This window comes from Gossypium arboreum, chromosome 5 (assembly GCF_025698485.1).
Source record: "Gossypium arboreum isolate Shixiya-1 chromosome 5, ASM2569848v2, whole genome shotgun sequence".
Lineage (NCBI taxonomy): Eukaryota > Viridiplantae > Streptophyta > Magnoliopsida > Malvales > Malvaceae > Gossypium > Gossypium arboreum.
In genome coordinates, this window is record NC_069074.1 from 84,332,166 (window position 1) to 84,356,076 (window position 23,911).

Here is a 23,911-nt window from a genome sequence, read left to right on the forward strand (position 1 = left end):
TGGTGAAGATCACATCAAAAACAGAGTTCTGAATACAGGACATGGCCTTGTGCCTCTTGGTCCTCTCATCTACATGTTGCCTCATCTGAGCCACAGTGAGATTGGCCCTCAGTGGAGTAGGCTCAGCATCTGATTTCACCACTTCCCATAGATCAAACGCCTGAAGGTATGTTTTCATCTTGGCCAGCCAAATATGGAAGCCTTCACCACTAAAGACTGGTGGAGCTGCAGGAGAAAAACTTGAGGAAGCCATTTGAGTTATGGTTTACACACCACAGGTCTTCTAAGACAAAGGCTCTAGATACCAATTGTTGGTGTCAATGAGCGTGCAAGCAACTGGTCCAGCTATAGCTTTAGCAGCAAGTCAAGATTCTTGCTAACCAAGCAAGAAGAATTCGAGCAAAAAAAAAAGAAAAGAAAGAAAACATAAGAAGAAGCAATGGAATTAGTTGAGAAAACTTGATGAAAAAGATGTGTAATTACATAATACATCATCAGCATATTGCCATTACATATGAAAAACTAAAGATGAAGTGTACAAGTCAAAAAGACTACCAAATTACATACCTAACCCCACTCTATTACATTGAAAATAGCTAAGTTTATCGTCCAAGTTGTATTGCTGAAATTTCAATCAATCAATCAATCAATGGATTACATCAAAAAATTACCAACTAAGTTGAAGATACAAACTAGATTACAAAATAACAAAACATTAGTTCAAGTCCAACAGCAACAAGAAACCAAAGTTGCTGCATGCTTGTCACGAGCTTGCATGGCCAAATTCCAGCTACACATTCTTCATACCAGCTGCATGGAGATCAGCTTCAACACCTTCCCATCCCCCACAACCCAATCATGTCGATATTCTCATCTTTTAAGGCTTCAATGATTTGATCGAAAGCAACCTTCGAAGATTTCGAAACCACAAATTCCTTAGAACACAGGAAGCCTACAGTGGGAAGGGCAGAGAAGCACGGTAACTGACTGGTCCAAGTTGACCAAATTTGTTCAAAAGCTCAGAGATATCCTGGATTTTCTTTATTGCTTTCTTGCTTAATTGATATCTCCAACTACAATTAGGACACCAATTGAGACACCTCTTATTCAGTTGGATTTCCTCTTCCAGAGTTCCCATATTCGACAGTGTTTCATCTGCCCTTGATTGCAAGTTTTGTACATCATTTTCAATTTGTAGAAGCTGGCTTTTAGCATCCTCAATCTTATGTAGTAGACGAGCTCGTGCATCTGCAAGTTCATGCTTTTTCTCTCGGAGCTTTTCAACATTGTCATGAAAGTGACGGACATAATCAAATTAACGTACTAGCGGCTTCACCACACAATCCACAACTAGTGTTGCAAAGATGTTAGGAAGAGCAGCCCCACAAAATTCGCAACCCATGCTTGACAAGCTCAAATTGAAGAATATGATGATGTTCCAAGTTCAAACACTGCAGTGAATCACAAGTAATTACCATTAAAAAAAAATTAAAGAATCAAAAAGTATTTTGAAGATTAAGATACTACTTCTTATACATACCAAGGAAGGTGAAAGACAACTCAAACTATGAGAATCAATGGGCTGTTCTTTCAACTCATTCTAACTGAAAGCACAACACAAAATGTGCTGTTTTTCAACTCAGTCCAGCTGAAAACACAATGAGAAATTTAATAAACAAATAAAATCATATAGGAGTGTAATGTCATATAATTATAACTAAAAAGACAGTTAATTACTTATAAAAATAATAAATCAAAATATTTGTACCCTCAAACTAATAATATTATACATATAATGCTGGAAAATATAATAAACATATCCACTTACCATTTCAAAATCCAAACAGTCTTTTAGCTCTTACTTGCTTGAACAAAAATATAAAAAGATGAGAACAATTTATATATAAAAAACAGAAATGAAGCATATATAAATAGATTTACCTCACTTGGGAACTTTTAAAATCAAAATACACTTAGTGCTCAGAAGATTCTTACTTCAAAACAATCATAAGGGATTTGAAGGTTGGTTTTTTTTTTATATAGCAAAAGTAAGTAAAACTGAATACAAAAAGAAAGGAACTCGAAGAAAGGGGGAAAAATAAACAAGTAGAAATTGAAGTTTATCTGCCTGGAAAATTCAACTGCTCGGAAAATTTTACTATTTCAGTATGACCCCTGAATTTCTACAATGCTCCGCCACTAAAAACTGAGTTTTCTTGTAGCCGAAGGATTCGTGTTCTGAAATTACTGCAATATTGGGATCTAAATTGTTGAAGTTGGTACTGATTGGTTTGCAAAAAAGACCAACAAGGCTTGTTACTTAACTTTTAACAAGGCATTGTTAAAGTTGGGATCTAAATTATCGATATTATATCATTCAGGTCATTTTTGTTATTTCAATCTTTAAATGACGCATTAGATCTTATGTAGTTAAACGTTATTTAACTTTTAACATTAAAAAATTAAGTAAAACTAAACTTTTAAAAAAATGAATGATAATGCTTCTGTAAAAATTTCAAAACTTGAAAACTAAGGTTTTAAAACATCTACTTTTACAAAATTCATTCTTTTAATTTTCATTTTAAATTATGTCATATTAGATGTAACATATCATTTAATGATTAAACTGGGTAAGATGACCTCTCTAGTCCCTATCAATTTTGATATCGAGCAAATTGGTCTCTCTTAAAAATTGAATCAATTTAGAAAGTGAGGAACTAAAGCATTCTATCAATTTAATTATGATTTAACAAATTTAACCCCTATATTTGTAAATGTGTAAATGTTGAGACTGAATTTGTTGGTCTTTTTACAATCAAGACCAAACTAACAAAATATGTAAACACCAATTGCTAAATTTGTTATTATACCAATCAAAATTATGCATAATTGATGAAAAATATTAACAGTGAGATTAATTGTCCTTAGTTACTCACTTTCAAAATTGATAATGATTAAGTTGCTCCAATTTCTTTTTTGAGATAGACTAATTTGTTCAAATTCAAAATTGTAAAGGGATTAAGTTACTCCAATTTTTTCTAATGAGACTAATTTACTCAAATTCAAATTTGAGAGAAATTGGAAAAAAATTTACCATTAAATTAATAATTTTAGTAAGAAAAACTTAATTGATATAACCTCGTTGATTTAAAAATATAATAAAATGATTTAAAGTTAATCCATCAATTTAGAATGAGAGTTATTAGGATTATATGGTACAAAAGAACAAATCTATGCTCTCACATTTTCCTTGAAGTTTTGGTGATTGCTTTAGTGGATTTGGTAATTATTTGAAGAGGTGTTTCAATTATTTGTATGATATATTTTTTCTTAATTTTCATTTGTTTTTAGAAATGTTAAAATTTCCATTCCTCGAAATTAACAATAAATAAGATCAAAATTTCATAGTTTATACAAAGTGAGTTCAAATTTTCATTCCTCGAAATTAACCCTAAACCCTATAAACACAAATGTAAATAGATTTACCTCAATTGGGAACTTCAGAATTAATCAAACTACACTTAGTCTTGAGAAGATTCTTACTACTTCAAATTAATCAAAAGGGATTTGAAGGTTGGGTTTTTTTTTTCTTTTTTTTGAGCAAAAGTAAGTAGAACTTAATACAAAAAGAAAGGAACTTGAAGAAAGGGAACTTAAAAAAAAAAGAAGAAGAAAAAGAAACAAAATAGAAATCAAGGTTGAACTAAAATAAGGAGAAACTTTCAGACAGAAATGGAAGTTTATCTGCCTGGAAGATTCAACCATTTGGAAAGCATAAACTCTAACACAACTGGGTTTTCTTTGTTTATTAGCCAAAGGATTTGTGTTATGAGATTAGTGCAGTATTGGATCTAAATTATGAGGATTTTTTTTCTCAATTGTATTTTAGTGGATTGAAAAGGAAAGGCGAATCTTCCTTTGCAACAAGTTGGTGCTAATTGGTTTGCCAATGACCCATGCATTTGTTTGGGAATTAACAGCCACATGACATGAAATGATAGAGGACGACTTAGAAAAAAGTGAAAGTCTTTGTGTCATATATTTTCCATCAAGTTTCAATAATTGATTTGTTTTAATTATTTATATGATGATTTTCACTACATTTAAAATATCTACTTTTCTTCAGTTTCTTGTTCTTAATTTTCATTTGTTATTAGAAATGAAAATGGTTTTTCTTTATTCATTTTTATACATTTAAGGTGTATTTTCTATTATTTATTTGTTTGCAAATTTTAGAGACAAACATAAGTATACTTGTTAATTTTTTTTATTATATAGAAAGTTCTTTTCCTCAAAATTCACTATAAATAACAATAGAGTTTTTGAAATTTCAAACTCATACCATAGACTTTCAAAAATTCCAATGTCAAAATTATGGATTTGGACTAAATTATCCAAAAATGCCTAAAAGCAAAATTACTTGAATAGGCCGTCTTTGTAAAAATTATAGGAGTAGGTCAATTTTACAAAAACAATCCCAGCTATAAGTGTTTTTAGCTAATTTACAGAAAAGCGCTTCTAGTTCGAAACATTTTCAATGTGTTGCCCGAAAAACACTTCCAACTGAGAGTGCTTTCTTCCAAATCAACTGAAAAAGCTTCTAGCTAGAAGTGTTTTCTCCCAACGATAACTCCAATGATTACTTTCTCCAACAACTATTTAATTAGCCATTGGACCCCCCAATCACCCCTTACGGTCCCATTTTATTTCTTATATAACCCCTCCACATTTCATTTTTCTTCCAATTCAATCTCAACTCTCTCTCACATTCTTAAATCTCTCTCAAATTTTTCTAAATTCCCTCTTCAATTCCCACTCAAAAATTATTTCTCTCTCAACTTTACTTTTTATTAAAATTATCTTAATATTTTCATAAATTATTTTTCTATTACAAATTATTTAGTGTTTTTGAAATTAGCAATAACAAAATCTCTAATTCGTTTTGATGACAACCACATTTTGGTCGACCGATTGTAAATGGTAAGAATATTTTTTATTATATTTCAATGTTGTTTAATTTTACTATTTTGTTATTATATTTGAATTTAATATTTTGTATATTTTTACCTCAATAGGAAGAATATCAAATTTTGGAGACGTCGGTTTTTGCACGTGGCGCTTGTAGGTAAGGGGTGTAAGTTGGACCTGACACTCGTAAACGCGTTGGTGAAAAGATGGAGACTAAAGACGCACACATTTCACCTTCCATGCAGTGTGTGTACTATCACTTTGGAGGACATGAAATTATAGCTTAGGTTACCGGTGGATGGGCTGGAAGTGACTGTGTCAGTTCAAGCAGTCGATTGGAGAGACGTACGCGAGGAACTTTTAAGAAGGGTTCTAGAGACGATTTTGGAGCCTAGATAGATATGAGTTGGTTAAGAAGAAATTTTGGTGGGCTTGATAGGGATTCAACTGAAGTCTAAAAAGAACAACATGCTTGGGTTGTAACACTCAAAACCCGGCGTAGAAGTTATGACTAGATACTAAGGGATTACATCAACTCGTTCAAAGCTTCGGTTCAAATCAAACTCAATGCATGCTTCGAAAACATAAAATTTTGACAAAACACCGATAGATGGTTAGAAAAACTGTGTTCGAAAACACTTATTTAAAACCCATAATTCACATTCAAAATCGCACGTTTTGAAAGTACTAACATGAGGTGATCATTTCCAGTATTAAAAAAATTATTCGTTACAAACCATATATTTTATTTTCAAAAAATATTTAAATGATTACTTAACCTTGCAGCGGAATATTTTCAAAGTTTGTTTTAGTTTTGAAAACCAAAATCTAACTTGTTAACTCGTGTGATTTGCAGTTTAATGCTCAAAAATATTAAATGTCGACGAATAAAACGAAAACCAAAAACATATTACAGTCCAAAATTAATTAAATCATAAACCCACAAATATTTTATTTGGTAACCAATCCGAGCTCCCGCACGCCGTAAGGTCCTGAGTTAGAAGTTAACCTGAAACATATTAAACATACAAATGAGCTAGGAGCATAATGTGTACCTCAACCCACAATTATAATTTTATTTAACAAGCACATACATAAATGTGATCACAAAATTTTACTTTAATGTATCAATAACATATCAGAATGTTGTATTACCAGAAACATATATATTTTAGATCATAATATCATATAACTGGAACATATTTTGGTTTTGAATATCTTAATTTAATATACAAATATATCATACCAGAATGTCATGTTTTCATAAGTACATATGTCATACCAAATCAGAACAAGTGCAGACACAAATCTTACCTCTATTTGCTACATACCAACTCCGTCCAACTAATCACACCAATTAGGACTTCAATAGTCCATTCATCCAAATCACACCAGATCGTGGTGGTATGCCACTCATAATAGTACAGCTGAGCTGCCAAATATATATTGCGGTTTAACTGTAACATCCCAAAATTTGGGGTTAGAAGTTTTGGGGTTTGTAGTAGGGTCAGTGAGTAGGCTGAGTAGTTGAGTTTGTAGTCGCGTTTTAATGTTAGAATGAGCCTGTTGGTTCAGTAGTTGGTTATGTGTTGATTTACCTCTGGGTTTTGGGTTTGAATCCTCATATGTGTTTTAAGGAAGTAATTTTTGTTTTTGAGTATTAAAATAGTTATTATTTTTAGTTTTATTATTATTTTAATTTTGTGTTGGAAAGAAAAATTCCCCCAAATGTTGCACGCTTTGTTTTTTTCCCCATCCCAAGTTTTCTATTTTTGTTTTCTTTTCTCTTCTTTCTTTTGACTAGACAATCTTGTTTTCTTTCTTCTAATTTTCAAAATTGAACGATTGCTTCTGAAAATCAGTTCTCTTGACACCAATTTCGTGTTACGTTCGCTACTGTTTTAATACTCCTTGTTCGATTTCGGTTACGCTTTCGTCAACAAAGGTATCATTTTTCAGTACTAGTGGAATTGAAGCATTTCAATCGATCTTGTTTTGCATTTTTTTGCATTTTCGACGAGTTTTTCGAGTTAGATCGCACGCCTGATTGCTGATTTTGATGTAGATTCACGAAAAAACACACCAGAACCTAAAAGCAATATACCAAATGTATCTAATTAGTAACAAAATGCAACACTAAATCAAGATTGACTCACTAACATAACATTAAAGCACCTACCATAAAGAAAACAACAACAATATCTAAGTTGTCGAAGGAACACTCAACACCTCTCGTTCTTCTTCTAAAAATGCATCAAACTCATTAAGTACACAAAACACATATTAATACCACACTACTAAAGCTCTGAAACCTCAAACGCCAAGTGAAATAATTTCAATACATGACTAGAAAAATGGAGAATGAAGCAACCTTACCCTTAATGACTAAAACTGATAGCACAAAGGACGAATGATACACAAATTAACAAAAGAAAAAAAAAAGAAGAGAGAAAAAAAGCATGAATGGATTTAAACACAAGACCAAAAGGTAAGCTAACACCTTACCATTGAACCAATAGACTCATTCTTGTTAATAGATGCACCCAAATATTTCTTAAACCAAATACCAAAAACTAGGGATTTAGACAAAATTTACAAAAATAGAAACGGAAGGATTCAAACCTAGAACCTTCCTCACACAAGCACAACCCTTAACCACTTAACTAGAACAAATTACATAGCATAATTTCCTAATCTTAACTCAAAAATCACAATATGACCCCTTTAGGTTTCACTAACCTACCTTTTGCATTTTTCCTTTTTATTTTTCAGCAATTAAGGATGAAAACTAAGTTAGTATAAAAAATAAATGTGGTAGAAAATATTTAAGAAATGTGCAATAGACCAATGGCTAAGCATTACCCCATCCTCTTTAAAGTCTTAAGTTCTATCCATGCCAATTCCCTTCCTTTTGTTTTAAATTTCAACATGAAGGTTTATTTGCCAAAACAGCCCCTAAAATTTGCATAACTTAGCCTTTTAAGTCATTTCCTAGTTATATTAGGATTTTGGCTATCTTTTCAAACCTAATTAGAATTTCTTTTTCCCTCCTTTTTAAATACATCTTTTTTTTATTACTTCTTCTCTTTTTCATAAAAAATGTTCATCATCTTTTGTTGAAAATGTTATATTCAAATCCTGTACACAAAATCAACGTCGTTCAATCTGTTCTTCATAATGTTTTAGTGTAAAGCCATCAAAATCTGTTTCTAACGTGCCAAGATCAGTAAGAATTCCTATTTTTAATTTTGTAGAACCCTAGAAATCTAGTATAATATCGTTCTTGATAATTTTTCTAAAATCAATTCTGAATCTTTGATGGGTTTTCCTGAAATCTTGTTAAAACTCAATAAATCTTAAACATCAATAGTAATTATTACATTTTCGTCGATTGAAAGACTCATTGTAGGTATCCCAGACCAATTTTGGACATAAGGATCATCGTACGAGACCTCAAAAGTTATATGTGTGTTCTTTTGTTAGAAAATTGGGGCAAAATCGAACCCAGCCCAGACCACACGCCCATGTGACCCATACGACCGTGTGTCCCCTATAATATATCCTTACAATTTTAACCCAAACTTTTTTCAAACTGCACAATTTAGTCCTTAATTGGTTCCCAAATTATTTTTAGTGTTTAATTTATTCAATTAAGCCCTTAATAACATAAATAATGCTATAATACATGCCCTAATTGACTGAATTATTTGTTTATTAATTTATACTTGCATAAATTGTGTATAATTGTGTTGATTGAATCTGTATTTGTTGATATTTGTATAACATGTTTTAAGATATCGTTAGATTGGATTCTTTTTGAAAAGTATATGTTTGGCCACCGTATCGATTAGTTGAGAACATAAATATTGCTGCCATATCGGTTTTCAATCCGTTTTAAGCATACCTTATGCTACTATTAAATCAAAAGCTTAGTAAGCATGAGTTTTGTGATTGAATTGATTTGTTAAAAGCAAACTATTTGCTACCATATTGAATTGTATAACATGTGTCTTGATGCATTGTATGGGGTGAGATGATTTGAACAAGGAAGTAGTCGACAATTTATCTGTTTGACTAGTGGTTTATCAACAATGTATCCTAGTCGGTAGTCACTTGCACGACTAGTGGTTCATCTACAACGTACTAGCAGCTTTTTTCTGCACCGACGGATGGTTCATCCACTAATATCTTATCATTAGCAATTATCTGCAATGATCAATGGTTTATCCACAATGTGGTGTGAAGGTAGAGAAGTTCTAGGGAACTCCTATTTTGGTGTATAATGGTAAGGTAAGACCTTTTTACTATTAAACCGAACTTGCGTTTCATTCATAAGCAATTACATGGCTACAAACATTGAGTTGTTATGTTGATTGGTATTCTGAATTATCGATATTCTATCTGACTAAGTAAATGTCATGTAATTAATGAATTAATTTTCTGTAGATTTGTCTATGGTTTGCATCAATTTTTCTTGTGATGGAAATCACATTAAGCTTCATAGCTCACTCCCTTTTTATTCCTATCTTTTTAGATAGCCTGCAAGGTTAGGACGTAGACTCGACATTTGGAGGTGCCCAACTTGATTTTAATAAATATTTTTAAGTTTATATTTGAAAATTTATTATTATTTAAAGACTGTAATATTTTATTTTGAATTGTGGCACGAGACTTAGTTTATGATTTTTACTTAGGCATGCATGACATATAAACCATTTAAGCTATTAGAATATGAATTTTTATTTAATTATGTATGAAGCATGATTTTTATTAAAATTACGTTAATATAACTTTTTCGCTATTAAAGTTGAAAATAAGTTTTGGAAAGATAATAAATTAACTAAGATGGACACCGTTACATGAAATACATTAAAAAAATCAGTTATTACTAACTCATATGGCTTTCCGAAAATAAACTAATTTTTCTTCTAAAATAAACAAAAGTTTTAAAATTGACCATTTTAAAACTCCAATAACTCTGTTTAGGCCATCTCAGTGGCCAATGTAATCTTCTAAATTCGGGTCTAACGTCTAAGCTGAGTTGGGAAGGTTACATGGCGCAATTCTAATTCACAAGCTCGGATTCTCAATGAAGGTCCCAAATCCAATACTCTTTGCACCCACTCTAGTTCTGACACTAGCTTCCTATTCTGCACAAAGATGTTATCATCCATACCTAAACCACCTCCTGGAATCGCTCTAAGTTCAACCCCACCTACTCATTTTTCCAACAATCTCTGGCAAGAGACTTGAATTCAGCATGTAACATCGAACTTGCTATACATCTTAATGGCCTATTACCTTTGTTTTGCGTAGGACAAAGCGAAAGCAGAATCGAACGATGATCCGACTTCAAATAGTGAAGATTTACGCATCAAAGAACTAGGCAGAAACGAATCCCAAGCCAAATTACAAATAGCCCTATCCAAACGCTGTGATAAATTTCCTCTACTCCAAGTAAATTGTGGGCACTAAATCCCAAATTGCGCAGCCCACTTTAAAAAATGAACGACTGAAACTGTTTGCAACCCGCTCACGAAGATGGACTACCCTTGATCCTTTCTGAGCCATCCAAGATCGCATAAAAGTCGCAAGCTAAAACCCAAGGTTCGACAACCGACTTTGCCAAGTTCTCCAAAAAAAACTCCACAACTTACATCTCAACATATTGGATGCGGACTAACGTATATTGCAGAACAAAGAAAACTATTAGCTTCGAGAGTTAAGGAGACATAATTTTGCAAAGATTCTATCAGCTCTACTGCCAGCCACTGATCCTTGTTTCAAACAAACGTCGGGCAACAACCTAATATTAGTTACATCTGTTCAAGGAATTGATATTCAACAAGTGAATATTCAATATATATATATATATATAAACATGTAAGGAGTTTTTTATATTTAAATAATTTATTTAAAGTGATTGATCTACAAGTTAACTCGCATTAACTTATATTTATACTTGATCTGAGAAAATTTTAATTTTTATAATTAATAAAATTTAATTTACAATTAATTTTTACATTAACTAACTAAAATTTTATAAAGAAAATTAGAAACCCCAAGCAGAGGTTAAAACTAGTTATTTTTCCTTTTAGAAAATCTAGTTATTTTTAAAAAGTATGTCTTATTATTTTATATATTTAATATAAAATTATATAAATATTTTATTTTATTTTTGTTATTCTCTATGTCTGTTTTATGTTCATGTTCGGTTTATTAAACTAATATTAAAATTATTCATTTTAATATTTACATTAATATATTAATATTATTATAAAAGCATATATTTTAATATTTTTATTTATATAAATTAATATACAAATATTTTTATTATTTTTTCAAAAGTAATAATAATATATTATTTTTAAACAATAATAATTTTATTTTATTGTTTTAATATTTTATAAAATTAATTGTTATAATATTTTTATTTTGTTATTTTATTATATTTTAATGTAAATATTTTGTAAATACTATATTTTATATTTTATTTTAGACTATATAAAAAAGATGCTAAGGGTAAGATGATGAATTAATAAACAACACTTATGTTTTAACTTATAGAAAACACATGGTAAGAAGATTAATATATTGTATCGAACACCTGTTGGGCACAAGTGAAAACCGTCTTACCCCCATCTCCTACCCTTAATATTGTATCAAAAAACACATGGTAAGAAAAGTAATATATATATCACAATTTTCAACAACCAAACAATTTGACGTAGTAGCATTGATCTTTTATCCATCATTTTTAGAGTTGAGTGTTATTTAACATAACACTCCTCTTTTACATCAAGCCTACCAAACGTGTCTAGACTATTAATTTGCCCTTGATTCAATAAAAATTGAGTTTTTTTAAAATTAGAAAATCTTAAAAATACATAAATTTGAAAATTAATAAAAATAGATAAAAATTTAAAAAAATAGATAAGTGAGAGAAAATTAGGGAAATTATTTTTCATCATCTAAAAAGAATGAGAAAAAAGATTTGTTTTTTCGGTTTGAATTTTGAAAAATGTTGAAATATTTGAAGTTGTTGCAATGTATTATGGGAATTGCCCACTACCCCAACTACTATGACAAAACAACTTGCTATATTTGGAAGATTGGCAATTTATTGATCCGTATCTTTGGGCTAAGTTGATATTGTGGGATGAATCAAGCTCATCAATAAATATCATATCACTTGGAGAAACTTATTTAGAAGATTGGATCGGGTTGGATTGGATCGCTTATATCAAGTCCTATGGATAAAGGAAGTTGGATCAGATCAAAAAAGTGAAGAGTTAGCTGCCAACTGTCAATGTTTATTGTGGTTGTTAATATTATATTGTATTTAGCTATTTTAGTTGTTGTTTAGTAAGGATTGATAGATTTTCATTATGTTAGCAAGTCTCGAAATCTCTATGTAATTAAGAGACTTGTATAGGTTGATGCACAAATTCTTAATTAAGAGCATTTATATGTTCAAGTGAGGAACATTATTTTGCAAGAGTGCGTTCGTGATTGTAAAATTCTGTATTGTGGTTTTGCAAACTAAGTTCTCTAAGGGAGAATTTAGTAGTGAGTGATCTAGTCTTCGAAGGTACAAGAGTGAGGAATCATCATTGGAGTGTGATACATTTAGGTTCACTAGTTGTAATTGTTTAAATATAGTGATTCTTCTCACTGAGCAAGCCTTCACAAATGCATGGAAATTGAGCTGCGTAAACAAACTTTGATGTTTCCTATTTTATTTTTGCTTATCACAGTGCTTGCAGAAGTACACACTTTTGTAGTCACTTCTGCTTATACTTTGCTTATTACTTAGCAACTGTTTTAGATCAACAAAAGAATATTTTATGGTATATTTTGTATTTTTTACTAAAAGAACGGCATCAAAGTCAATTTCACAAGTCTTAGTGAGATTAGTTTGAAAGAAGTTCTTCAATAGAGCGGAACTCGACTCGAAGGTATTACTAATTTGGTCCTATTTTGTTTTAAATTTGTTATTGGATTCTATTGAATAATCTTTTTCTTTCTTATGTCTCAATATTGAACAATCTTGAGCTTTACTGCAGTATAATATTAAGTTTTTCTTGAATGAACATTAGTTTTTAATCACATTCAAACTTTGCACAAAATGAATATTATATTAAGAGATTGAAATTGATCTCTTTTTTTTAATCCATTTTCATGATTTATGGCAATGCTGAATATTTTGTTGTTGCAGAAACCATAATTTTTATATAGAATTTTTATTTTTAAAATAATATATTGAGTTTTTAAAATAATTTTTATAAAGAATTAGGGTTAAATTGAAAGAAAGTATAAAATCTAAGAATTAAAATTGTCATTATACTAACTAAAAAAGTGTGATTGTTAGCTATTTAATAGTTGGGTGAAAAAATAATTTTGAAAACATTAGTATCCAAATTGTAACTCTTTTAACTAAATGACACATAATTGAGGCATTAATAGTGTAATTTACCCTTATCGTTTTTAAACATATGGATTCATTCACATTTATTTGGGCTAATGTGTTATTAATTCACATATGGATTTAACTAGGGTGGAGCCAGAAAATATTTTTGGGGTTCAAAATTTAATTGTATATTTTAGGATAGTAAGAATACAATTTTACCATTTTAATAGTCTATATCTTTATCCTTTTTAAAGGATTAAATTAAATTTTATCTTTTTAGGATTAAGGTGTAATTTTACAATTATTAATTTAAAATTTTATAAATTATAAAAATTTTATAAATTATAAAGGGCCTAAATAATTTTTTTCCATTAATAAGCACCCTTGGCTCTACCACTTCATCGAACACATATCACGTGTCCTTTCCCGTGTGTGTCGGGATTTTTTTATATGGTTGAAATATCATCACATGTATTTATGTTTGAGTTGTTTCGGCATGACCAACAGGAAAAAAAAATTGGAGAAACATGAAGGTAGCTTGGAAGAATCCAAAAGCTAAACGAAAGCTAGACAAAAGTTTGAAATCATCATTAACCAAGCCTTCTTCTAATGCCGGGAAGACTCCATATTCGCTGAGAAAATCGGTAAAGACTTTGTTATCTTTTGGAAGGGCCTGTAAAGAAACAAAAATCTTTATATTTACGTTCTATAATGTTTTTCATATCAACATTGTACGGGCCCAAATTTGCCCATCCCGTCAGAAAATCCAAACACAATAATAATAATAAAAGTCCAAAAATTTTAACAGTCCAGTCTCTTTTACAAAATTCAAAACCCAAAGCCCAACAAACCCAATTTTACAAGCCCAAACCATAAACCCAAATTAACTCCAACTAAACCCTAGCCCACAAAACTAAACACTTTCAGCCAAAACAAGAAGAAGAAAAACCCTAGCCCCCTAAGAGCTTCAACTGCCGCTCCTCCTCAGCGCGCCATCATAGCTGCAAGCCATCACCACGCTTCTGACACCAGCAAAACAAAACCAACACTCAAGTAGTACGAGAAACAACAAGGAAAAAGACAAAATGGCAGCAGAAACAAAACAAAAACAAACAAAAATGGATCTTAGCGTCGGCTATAAAAGCCAAGATGATTCCTTTGTAATTTTTTTTACACACGCACAAAAACAAAAGAAAATATAAAAGAACTTTCGAACAAAAAGAATAGAAATCTATTGAAGAAAGGTGATTTTCATTTAATATTTCTTTGATTTTAATATTAAGTTTATTTTATCTTATTTTATATATATATACGAAAATATAAAAACGGAAAGGGTGTGGCTCACCTGATTTTCCCGCGGTTGCGACGTCAGGAGGCCATTCTCCGTTTTCGAAGTCAAACCCAAAAAGGGCCAGAGAGTGATCTCCTTTCGGCTCTTTGGATTTTGGTGGCTTGGCCTTCAAAGGTGCTTCAAAGCAAGGCTAAAAAGCCCGTTTTCCGCATCATTGGCCACCGGCCACGGCGGCGGTAGGGTGTATCAACGATGGAACCCATGCCGGCCAAAAGAGGGTTGAGAGAATTGGGTTTCTTTGAAGTTTTTTTTTAAGAACCACTAAAAAAAATTTAAAAAAAAATTGGGTTTAAATAAAGTCATAGAATGGCGCTATTTTGATCATTCAGTTTAGAGGACAAAACGACGTTGTTTTGGGCTTCTAACCCGCACGACCCGACCCATACTAGGAGAAGGTCCGCGCCTTTTTGACTTATGGTCTATTTGCACGCGGAGTCTCTTCGCTTTTGCAGTGCACTGTAATCTTGCCCTTTTATTTACCTTTTTCTTTATTTTATAAATTTAGGCATACATTTCTCGCGTGGTTCAATTTAATTCTGGACACGCTGAGCTCTTGGAGACAGGATGCGTGTCCAAAGATTGGGCTATTTTTTCATTTGGTCCTCGTTTGTTTGAGCCTGTCTTATTTTGCTTCTTGTTAGCGTTTTTTTATTTACAATTTATACCCTGAATTTCAGTTCGATTTCAATCTCGTCCTTGGTCTATTTAATTTAATTTTTTTCTTTTTCAAAAGAAAATTGTTTTATTATTATTATTTATTTTAAGTCTTTTCTTATATTATCATTTTAAACTATTTTATTATTATATATTTTAAGTTTTCACTGTATTACTTATTTTAAACCCTTTTATTATTTATTTATTTTAAATTATTATATATATTATTTGTTTTGAACTATTATATATATATATCTTTTATTTTATTTTTATTTTTATTTTAATTTTAAAAAACTGCTTTGTATATTACTTATTTTAAATTTCTTTTTACATATTATCTATCTTAAACTCTTTTATATGTTCTTTTAAAGTGTTTTGTAAATTATTTATTTTGAATTGCTTTATATATTATTTATTTTAATATTTGTTTTACATATTATTCATTTTAAATTGTTTTATACTATTTACTTCAAATTGTTTTATATGTTATTTTGTTTTGTTTACTTCAATTGTTAATTTTGGTATTAAAATGATGTATTATGTCAATATTGCCATTATATATTCTAGGAATTATTTATTAATATTTTCATATTGTCGACATTCATTAACATAACATCTAATTAGTATTATTATTCCATGCTCTATGTTGCCTTTTTCTTTTATCTCGTTTAAATCACGTTGTGCATTAGGCTCCAATACATTTATCCAATATTGACCATTTTGGTTTTACTCTGAACAAAATAAACACACATCGTAAATGTAGTACTCGTTATTATTCAAAAACAAAAAAATTCAAAATAAAGCAATATTTCGCGTTTTGGAAATTCAAGAAATCGTACCCTAACTTATGGGGTTTCCATTTTCTTGTTAAACCTAAATAGACAAATATTCTTTTAAATTTCAAAATAGATGAAATTTCAATAAAATTTAAAGGCAATATTATTCTCAAGGGTTCAAAATGTAGTGTGACTTACGGGATGTGATATTTTATTACCTCGAGACGAGAGAGTCTTTAGCATTTCGTTTCATTTGTTCAAGCATTTTTAAAATGAACATTAATAAAAAAGAATCGTGTTTTAAAATCTTTTCAAAATTTTTAACATTCAACATTGAGACATTAATTAATCAATTAAGTACTAATTTTGGGCGTGACAAGAGTATTAATCCTTCCTCGCACGTAACCAACTCCCGAACCCATTTTCTCAAATTTCGTAAACCAAAATCGCTGTTTTAATAAATTAAAATATTTCATTAAAACGACTAAATTACTAGGTGATCTGATCACACCTTAAAAAATCGGTGGTGACCCCCATTTTCGTTTTTAAATTAAAGTCAACGCCTTTTCAAAAAAATAAGGTTTCTACAAACATTATTGATGTTTTTAAATTACCTTATGTAATGTTAGAATTAGTTGAAAAAATAAGTGGTACATAATAACGAATACATGGCATTCAATTTCAACATTCACAATGCTTAATTTTCAAATAGAAATTACTTCATTTACTGCTCCATTCTTTTTAATATTCAAAATCACTTTCATCTTCCCCACCTTCCCCGTTCCACCAATAGATATCACTACCAATTGGCCATGCAATTTCTTGAGCCGTAGCAGATTCTTCCACTATAATTTCATCAACTGATTGGCTTACCTGCAAAGCAAATTAAACCTTCACTTATTACTGTTTGCTTTTGATGATTGATGATGAAGAAAGCAAAGCCAGTTTTCCAAAATTGGACAAAGGATGACATTTTAAGAACAAGAACTGTGAATTGAAATTAATAATGCAACAATGATATCTAGAAAGAAATATTGACAGCCAACAGAAACCATTTACAGTCGATGCAATTTCATTTAGTCATTTAAAGCATTAAAAAAAAAAAGAATTTCTCTCAGACAGCCAAAATAAAAATATTGCATTAATGCATAGAAATTAAAGCTTAGTAAATAAAGAGCTTGGAAGAATACATAGAGAAAATAATTCAGTGGATAAACTTTTGTTTTAAAGCTTATTATTGAGTTTGGAAGAGTAGTGTACCTGTGTTTTGGCATGCACTGAATCCTTTGAATCAACACTAAATCTTGTGTATATGTTGGGACAATCTTTTACCCGTAAATCCGTCAAAGATGGGAAAATAAAATGAGAACCCAGAGGGCTGAAGCTCATGAGGTATGGTAGCCAATCAAGCTTTAAGTGGGTTAATCGAGGTAGGTGTATCACTTCCTCTTCGTCCTTACTCACATTTGACTCATCTTCTTCAAACACCTGCTCTAATAGGGGGATATCTTCAAGTTCTAATCGATATAGTTTTGGAAGGCCGCCATGAGCAAGAGTAATCGGGAAGAGACATCTCAAGTTTACACAGCTAATGATGTTGTGATGGAGTTTGATCCTTCTCAATTATTTGCTCCAATTCCTCACACACATATATATCCAACCTGCGCAATTGTGGGAAATTTCGAGCGATGGTAGGTGAGAAGATGTATATTAACCTTCTGCAACTGTGGACTACCAATTCAGTGAGATTTGGAAAGTATTCAACTTGGATGGGAGCACTCCATATCACCCGCAATTCAGTTAGTTTGTACAAACTAAGGTACTTCAGACTTGAAACATTATATCTAGAATATTCAAATAACTGCTTTTCTGTCATCTTCGACAACACCAATACCTATAAAAACACAACATAAATAATATTACGAAGTACTAGATAGTGTTTGCAAAATATATATATATATATAAATAAAAGAAACATAAATAATATATATATTTCTCATATAGATGATAAAAGTATTTACTACTAATTGGTATTGTAATTAACTAAACTACTTAAAGGTTTATTTAGATTTGTTTTTAGACCAAAATTCTAAAATGAAAACTATTTTTAAAGAGTTATACAAGCATTTATTTATTTTATACAAAAAAAAATCAAAAGGTGAAAATTTTAATAAATAATATATAAGGTCTCACTTGTATATTGGGTGACACGATAAAAGGTGTCAATTGAGGACAATTTCTCACATGTAACACGTGCAAAGATGGCGATGTCAGCACGATGTCATTTGTATCATTTCCTTTCAATTGAGGCAAATCAGTTAACTCAACTTCATTCAATTGTGCAAGACTTTGAGCCATTGAAATTAGCACTTCTGGTCCTTGGATTATTTCTTGCAATTGCGAACAGCTCTCTATCTTCAGAGTTTGCAATTGCCCAAGATTACCAGCAACACACATTGGGAAGAGAAATTTCAAATTATTGCATTCTGTGACTTGTACTTCCTTTAGGCATTGGAAGCTTATGGTTGATACTTGTGAGTCTTGGATTATTTCTTCCATTACAAAGCACCTCTTTATCTTCAGGGTTTGCAAATTGGGAGCATTTAGTTTTTTAGACCTACCTTGAGCAACAATAATTGGAAAGAGAGATTTCAAGCTTTCACATTCTAAGATATCAATTCGAATCAGATTTGGAAAGCAAATAGGTAGGGGATGATGTGGTGATGACGTTTGATCTTGCTCTAGCTCCTCATATTTACATGAATGCAAATTGCTCAATTGTTGATTTGTCATCTTCCCAAACACCAATTCCTATAAACATATCATCAATTTTCAATTTCAAAATATTCAAAGATGTCAACAACTAACTTATCATTTCATCAATTAATTTCCTTACAAAAATTTATTTTAACTTAAATCAATATTATACTCCAAAAATGTGGTGCAAAACAGTCATAAATAATATCACATAATCTTTACATATATAAATTATTAGATAGGTGTAACAACGCAATTGGAAATTACTTAAACTCGTTTTCATATATTAATACAAAAACAAAAAATCACCGTGTTAAAGACTACATTTTAAAAAAAATTTAAATATATATTTTTTAGTATATTTTTTATACAAATTCTAAAATCATTCATAATTCCTTCCCACGTTTAAATAGAAAGATAAACGTTCTTAAGTGCGCCAAACCCACATCCTCCTATTCATACAACAATATCGATACCAACCGAACTAAAACTTATATATAATTTTATGTAACTTATTTTGTTTACCCACTTAATAGGTATAATATAATTTAGTATTAGATAAATAGTTTGCAACATATCTAAAACATATAGTTTGTATAATTTAGTATTATAATCAACTAATTTGTTTTAAAAGGTTACTTAGATTAGTTTTAGACCAAAGTTATAAAATAAATTCTATCTTTTAAACAACTATTCAAACAAAAATTATTAAAGAAAAAAAGAAACGAATTAATAAATAAATATATAATATAAAACAAAAGAAAAATCTTACTCGTATAGTAGTCGAAATAATAAAATGTGTCAATTGAGGACAATTGTGCACTTTTAACTTCTGCAAAGACAATTGTGTGAGCATAATGTCATTCACATCCCTTCCTTTCAATTGAGGTAAATCAATCAACGAAACCTGAAATGAAAAGCATAATCAAATTTCCCAATCTTTGACCATAAGGCAATAAGGAAAAGAGATGTCAAGTTATTGCAATGAGATACACATACTTCCCTTAGACTTTGGAGTAGACATTTGTATGCAGCTTGTCGGTCTTGGATTATATCTTCCAATTGCGAGCAACTCTTTATCTTCAAAGTATGCAATTGTCCAAGGCTATTAGCAACTGACATTGGGAAGATATATTTCAAATTATTGCATCTCTTTATTTTAACAATCTTCGGACTTTGGAGGCATAAATGACTACTGGGCCCTTCTAGTTCTATGCTCTTCAATTCAACATTAGGGAATAAGACTTGCATCTTATCACAATCTGAAACTATAACCTCTTCAAGCTTTTGTAAAAAACCTTGCGGCTGGGGAGCATTGCACATCTCTTCCAAATCAAACATACAACTTAATGATAACTTCCTCAAATTAGAGAGTGTCGTGATTGGCACTTGCTGCTTTGGTGCATCAATTAGGCATTGCATAAAGTGGCACAGACGAAGATCTAGAGAAGTCAACTTACTAAATCCCAAGTCCAAGCTCGGAATAAGGTTTGGGTGACCCTCCACATCATTCAATTGAAGAAATTCTACATTTTCAAGTAGTTGCTTGCATGCATCTACAGATTTCTTGATTCTCAAAGATCTTGAGATTGGACAAGTTTCGCTCTTTTTGTACCACTTGGGTCTTTTTATGCCAATGCAAAAATCAAAGCTCCATAATCTACGAAACACAAAGCCATCTGGAAGATGTTCAGAAGAAATATCCAATGATATTACAACCAACTTTGGCAATGAATTCAACTCCGATAGGCTAGAATAGCTTTCCTTTTTAGTTGAATTCTCAGTCGCCCATTTTAATGAACTACAACCATGCAAGTATAGTTCTTCTAAATTGGACAATCTTTGTATTAAATTAGGAGCAATTCTTCGTAGATCATCGCAATACGATAAATCCAACAGTCTTAGATTTTCCAAATCACCAGCTTCAGTCGGCAATTCAGTGATATCAGATTGACTTAAAGAGAGAATATGAAGTGTCTTCAGCTTCCCAAGCATCGAGATGTCAGAGAGTTCACAATTAATCAAACAGAAAGTTCGAAGGTTCATATTAAACTTAAATGCAGCTAGAGATATCAATTGATATTTCAAAGCACAAACTTGTAATGCCTTCATACCCTCAAAGAATTCGCTTGAAGTTTCCACGAAACGATTGCCACCATGTAAAAGAAGTTTGAGGTATGGAAAACCGACTCCTTTAGGAAGTTCATCTGTTTGATCAGTTTCGAAGGAGATTGCTGTGTAATGCTTGAAACTTTCATCCATCGGGAGTGTTTCAACAGTCCCAAAAGAAATCTCCTTTCTTGAAGATGCTATCCACAAAGCAAATTGGCGAACCACATCATGCATTTTGACATGCATTTCTCCGGAATCTAGCAACAAACCAGAGTTCTTGAGGATCTCAATCGATGCAAGCACTTCGCTTCTAACATCTTTAATTGAGTCCATGCCTTTATACAACTCCAGTCCCCATGCATATCCTACCAAGTCGTCCACATAAATCTCATGATCTTCGGGAAATAAAGAGCACAACAAGAAACATGTCTTGGTCATCATATCCTTCAAGTAATCGAAGCTCGTCTCAAGAATTACATAGGCATTTCTTTCATCAACATCCTCTATTTCAGTCAATCTACGACCTTCGAGTCTCCGGTATGCAGCTTGCCACTCATGACAATTTGTTTTGCCTTTCAAGGCACTTGCCAGCGGAACTATAGCTATAGGCAAACCCCCACATTTTTTGACAATTTTCTTTGCTGGGGTTTTAATAGAATCATCAGAAAAGTCATCTAGACCTGCTTTCTTTTCAAACAGAGTCCAAGCTTCATCATCATCCAAACAGTCAAGTTCTACCACCCGTCGACACTCCATAATTTGACATACTCGTTTACGGCGTGTTGTTAAAAGAACTTTGCAGCCTTTATGATCATCCCCAATTGGAATTCCTATCTTCTCCTTTAAGTTGATAGATTCCCAAATATCATCAAGGATGATAAGAATCCTCGGTTCATTCTTCAGCCTTAACCATAATTCTTGCTCGGATCTTCTTCCTTGTTTATTCTTCATATCAAAGCCTATGTATTGTGCAATTTGATCTTGAATTCTCTCAAAATTTGGCTTTTGAGACACAACCGTAATCACAACTTTCTCAAACAAATTCAGTTTTTGAGCTTGACTTCCAACTTCACGAGCCAGGGTGGTCTTGCCCACCCCTCCCATCCCCCACAACCCAATCATGTTGATATTCTCATGTTGATATTCTCATCTTTTAAGGCTTCAATGATTTGATAGAAAGTAGTCTCTGAAGATTTCGAAAACACAAAATCCTTAGAACATAGGAAGTCTATAGTGGGAAGGGCAGTAGGAGACGAAATTTGTCCAAAAGTTCAGAGATATCCTGGATTTTCTTCATTGCTTTCTTGCTTAATTGATATCTCCAACTCCAATTAGGACACCAGTTAAGACACCTCTTATTCAGTTGGATTTCCTCCTCCAGAGTTCCCATATCCGACAGTGTTTCGTCTGCCCTTGATTGCAAGTTCTGTACATCATTTTCAATTAGTAGAAGCCGGTTTTTAGCATCCTCAATCTTATGTAGTAGACGATCTCGTGCATCTGCGAGTTCACGCTTTTTCTCTCGGAGCTTTTCAACATTGTCATGAAAGCGACGGACATAATCAAATTGACGTACTACCGGCTTCAACACACAGTCCACAACCAGTGTTGCAAAGATGTTAGGAAGAGCAGCCCCACAAAACCCACAACCCATGCTTGACAAGCTCAAATTGAAGAATATGATGTTCCAAGCTCAAACACTGCAGTGAATTATAAGTAATTACCATTAAAAAATATTAAAGAATCAAAAAGTGTTTTGAAGATTAGGACACTACTTATACATACCAAGGAAGGTGAAAGACAACTCAAACTATGAGAATCAATGGGCTGTTCTTTCAACTCAGTCCAGCTGAAGACACAACACAAAATAAAATCATATACGAGTGTAATGTCATATAATTATAAATAAAAAAGACAGTTAATTACTTATAAAAATAATAATTCAAAATATTTGTACCCTCACACTAATAATATTATACATATAATGCTGGGAAATATAATAAATATATCCACTTACCACTTCAAAATCCAAACAGTCTTATAGCTCTGATTTGCTTCAATAAAAACATAAAAAGATGAGATGAGATCAAAAAAAGATAGAACAACTTCAATTTATATATAAAAAAAAAACAGAAATAAAAGAAATGAAGCAAATATAAATAGATTTACCTCACTTGGGAACTTTAAAATCAAACTACTCGTAGTGCTCAGAAGATTCTTACTACAAAACAATCAAAAGGGATTTCAAGGTTGGTTTTTTTTTTTTTTTAGCAAAAGTAAGTAAACTGAACACAAAAAGAAAGGAACTTGAAGGAAGGCGGAAGAAAACAAAGTAGAAATTGAAGTTCATCCGCCTGGAAAATTCAACCGCTCGGAAAATTTTACTATTTTAGTATGACCCATGAATTTCTACGATGCTTCGCCACTAAAAACTGAGTTTTCTTGTAGCCAGAGGATTTGTGTTATGAGATTACAGCAATATTGGGATCTAAATTAATGAAGTTGGTGCTGATTGGTTTGCAAAAAAGACCAACAAGGCATGTCAGAGGACTTAGAAAAAGGTGAGTCTTTGGTTCATCTTTTTACTCGGCTTTCCACTTTTTCACTTTGTCCTAAAGCAGACTTAATAATTAGCACCATCTGAAAAGAGTTAATTCCATCAAGCATCCCTCAACTATTACCATCATTTTAAATTGGTCCCAAAACTTCAAATTATTCTAAATACACCCTCAGTTTATTGATACTATATCAATCGGGTCCTTTTGTTATTACAATCGTTAAATGGCACATCAAATCTTATATTGCTAAATTTAAAATGAAAATTTTAAAGAAATAGAATCATGTTTAAAATTAAGTAAAACTGAAATTAAAAACAAAAATTAA

General features: G+C 31.4%; 1 protein-coding gene and 2 long non-coding RNA genes across 4 annotated transcripts; all 3 read right to left on the minus strand.

The window, feature by feature from the left end:
- Positions 1-445: 445 nt before the first annotated feature.
- LOC128292905 (uncharacterized) lies at positions 446-3,861 on the minus strand. 2 transcript variants are annotated; one of them, XR_008282891.1, is made up of 4 exons: positions 3,487-3,860; positions 1,829-1,865; positions 1,541-1,648; positions 446-1,451 (listed from the first exon to the last, which is right to left on the minus strand). It is a non-coding gene; the product is annotated as an uncharacterized LOC128292905 (long non-coding RNA). The 2 variants fall into 2 exon arrangements; XR_008282890.1 differs by having other exon boundaries at positions 1,829-3,861.
- A 10,299-nt stretch (positions 3,862-14,160) lies between these two features.
- On the minus strand, positions 14,161-14,986 carry LOC128292826 (uncharacterized). Its single transcript, XR_008282763.1, has 2 exons — positions 14,724-14,986; positions 14,161-14,400 (listed from the first exon to the last, which is right to left on the minus strand). It is a non-coding gene; the product is annotated as an uncharacterized LOC128292826 (long non-coding RNA).
- A 1,754-nt stretch (positions 14,987-16,740) lies between these two features.
- LOC108452868 (probable disease resistance protein At4g27220) lies at positions 16,741-23,622 on the minus strand. Its single transcript, XM_017750651.2, has 8 exons — positions 23,198-23,622; positions 23,046-23,082; positions 22,814-22,877; positions 19,916-22,728; positions 19,689-19,823; positions 18,353-18,970; positions 17,420-18,053; positions 16,741-17,032 (listed from the first exon to the last, which is right to left on the minus strand). The coding sequence occupies exons 4-7, from the start codon at positions 22,148-22,150 to the stop codon at positions 17,748-17,750; spliced, it is 3,294 nt and encodes a 1,097-aa protein (XP_017606140.1). The 5' UTR covers positions 22,151-22,728; positions 22,814-22,877; positions 23,046-23,082; positions 23,198-23,622; the 3' UTR covers positions 16,741-17,032; positions 17,420-17,747.
- Between the last annotated feature and the right edge of the window lie 289 nt (positions 23,623-23,911).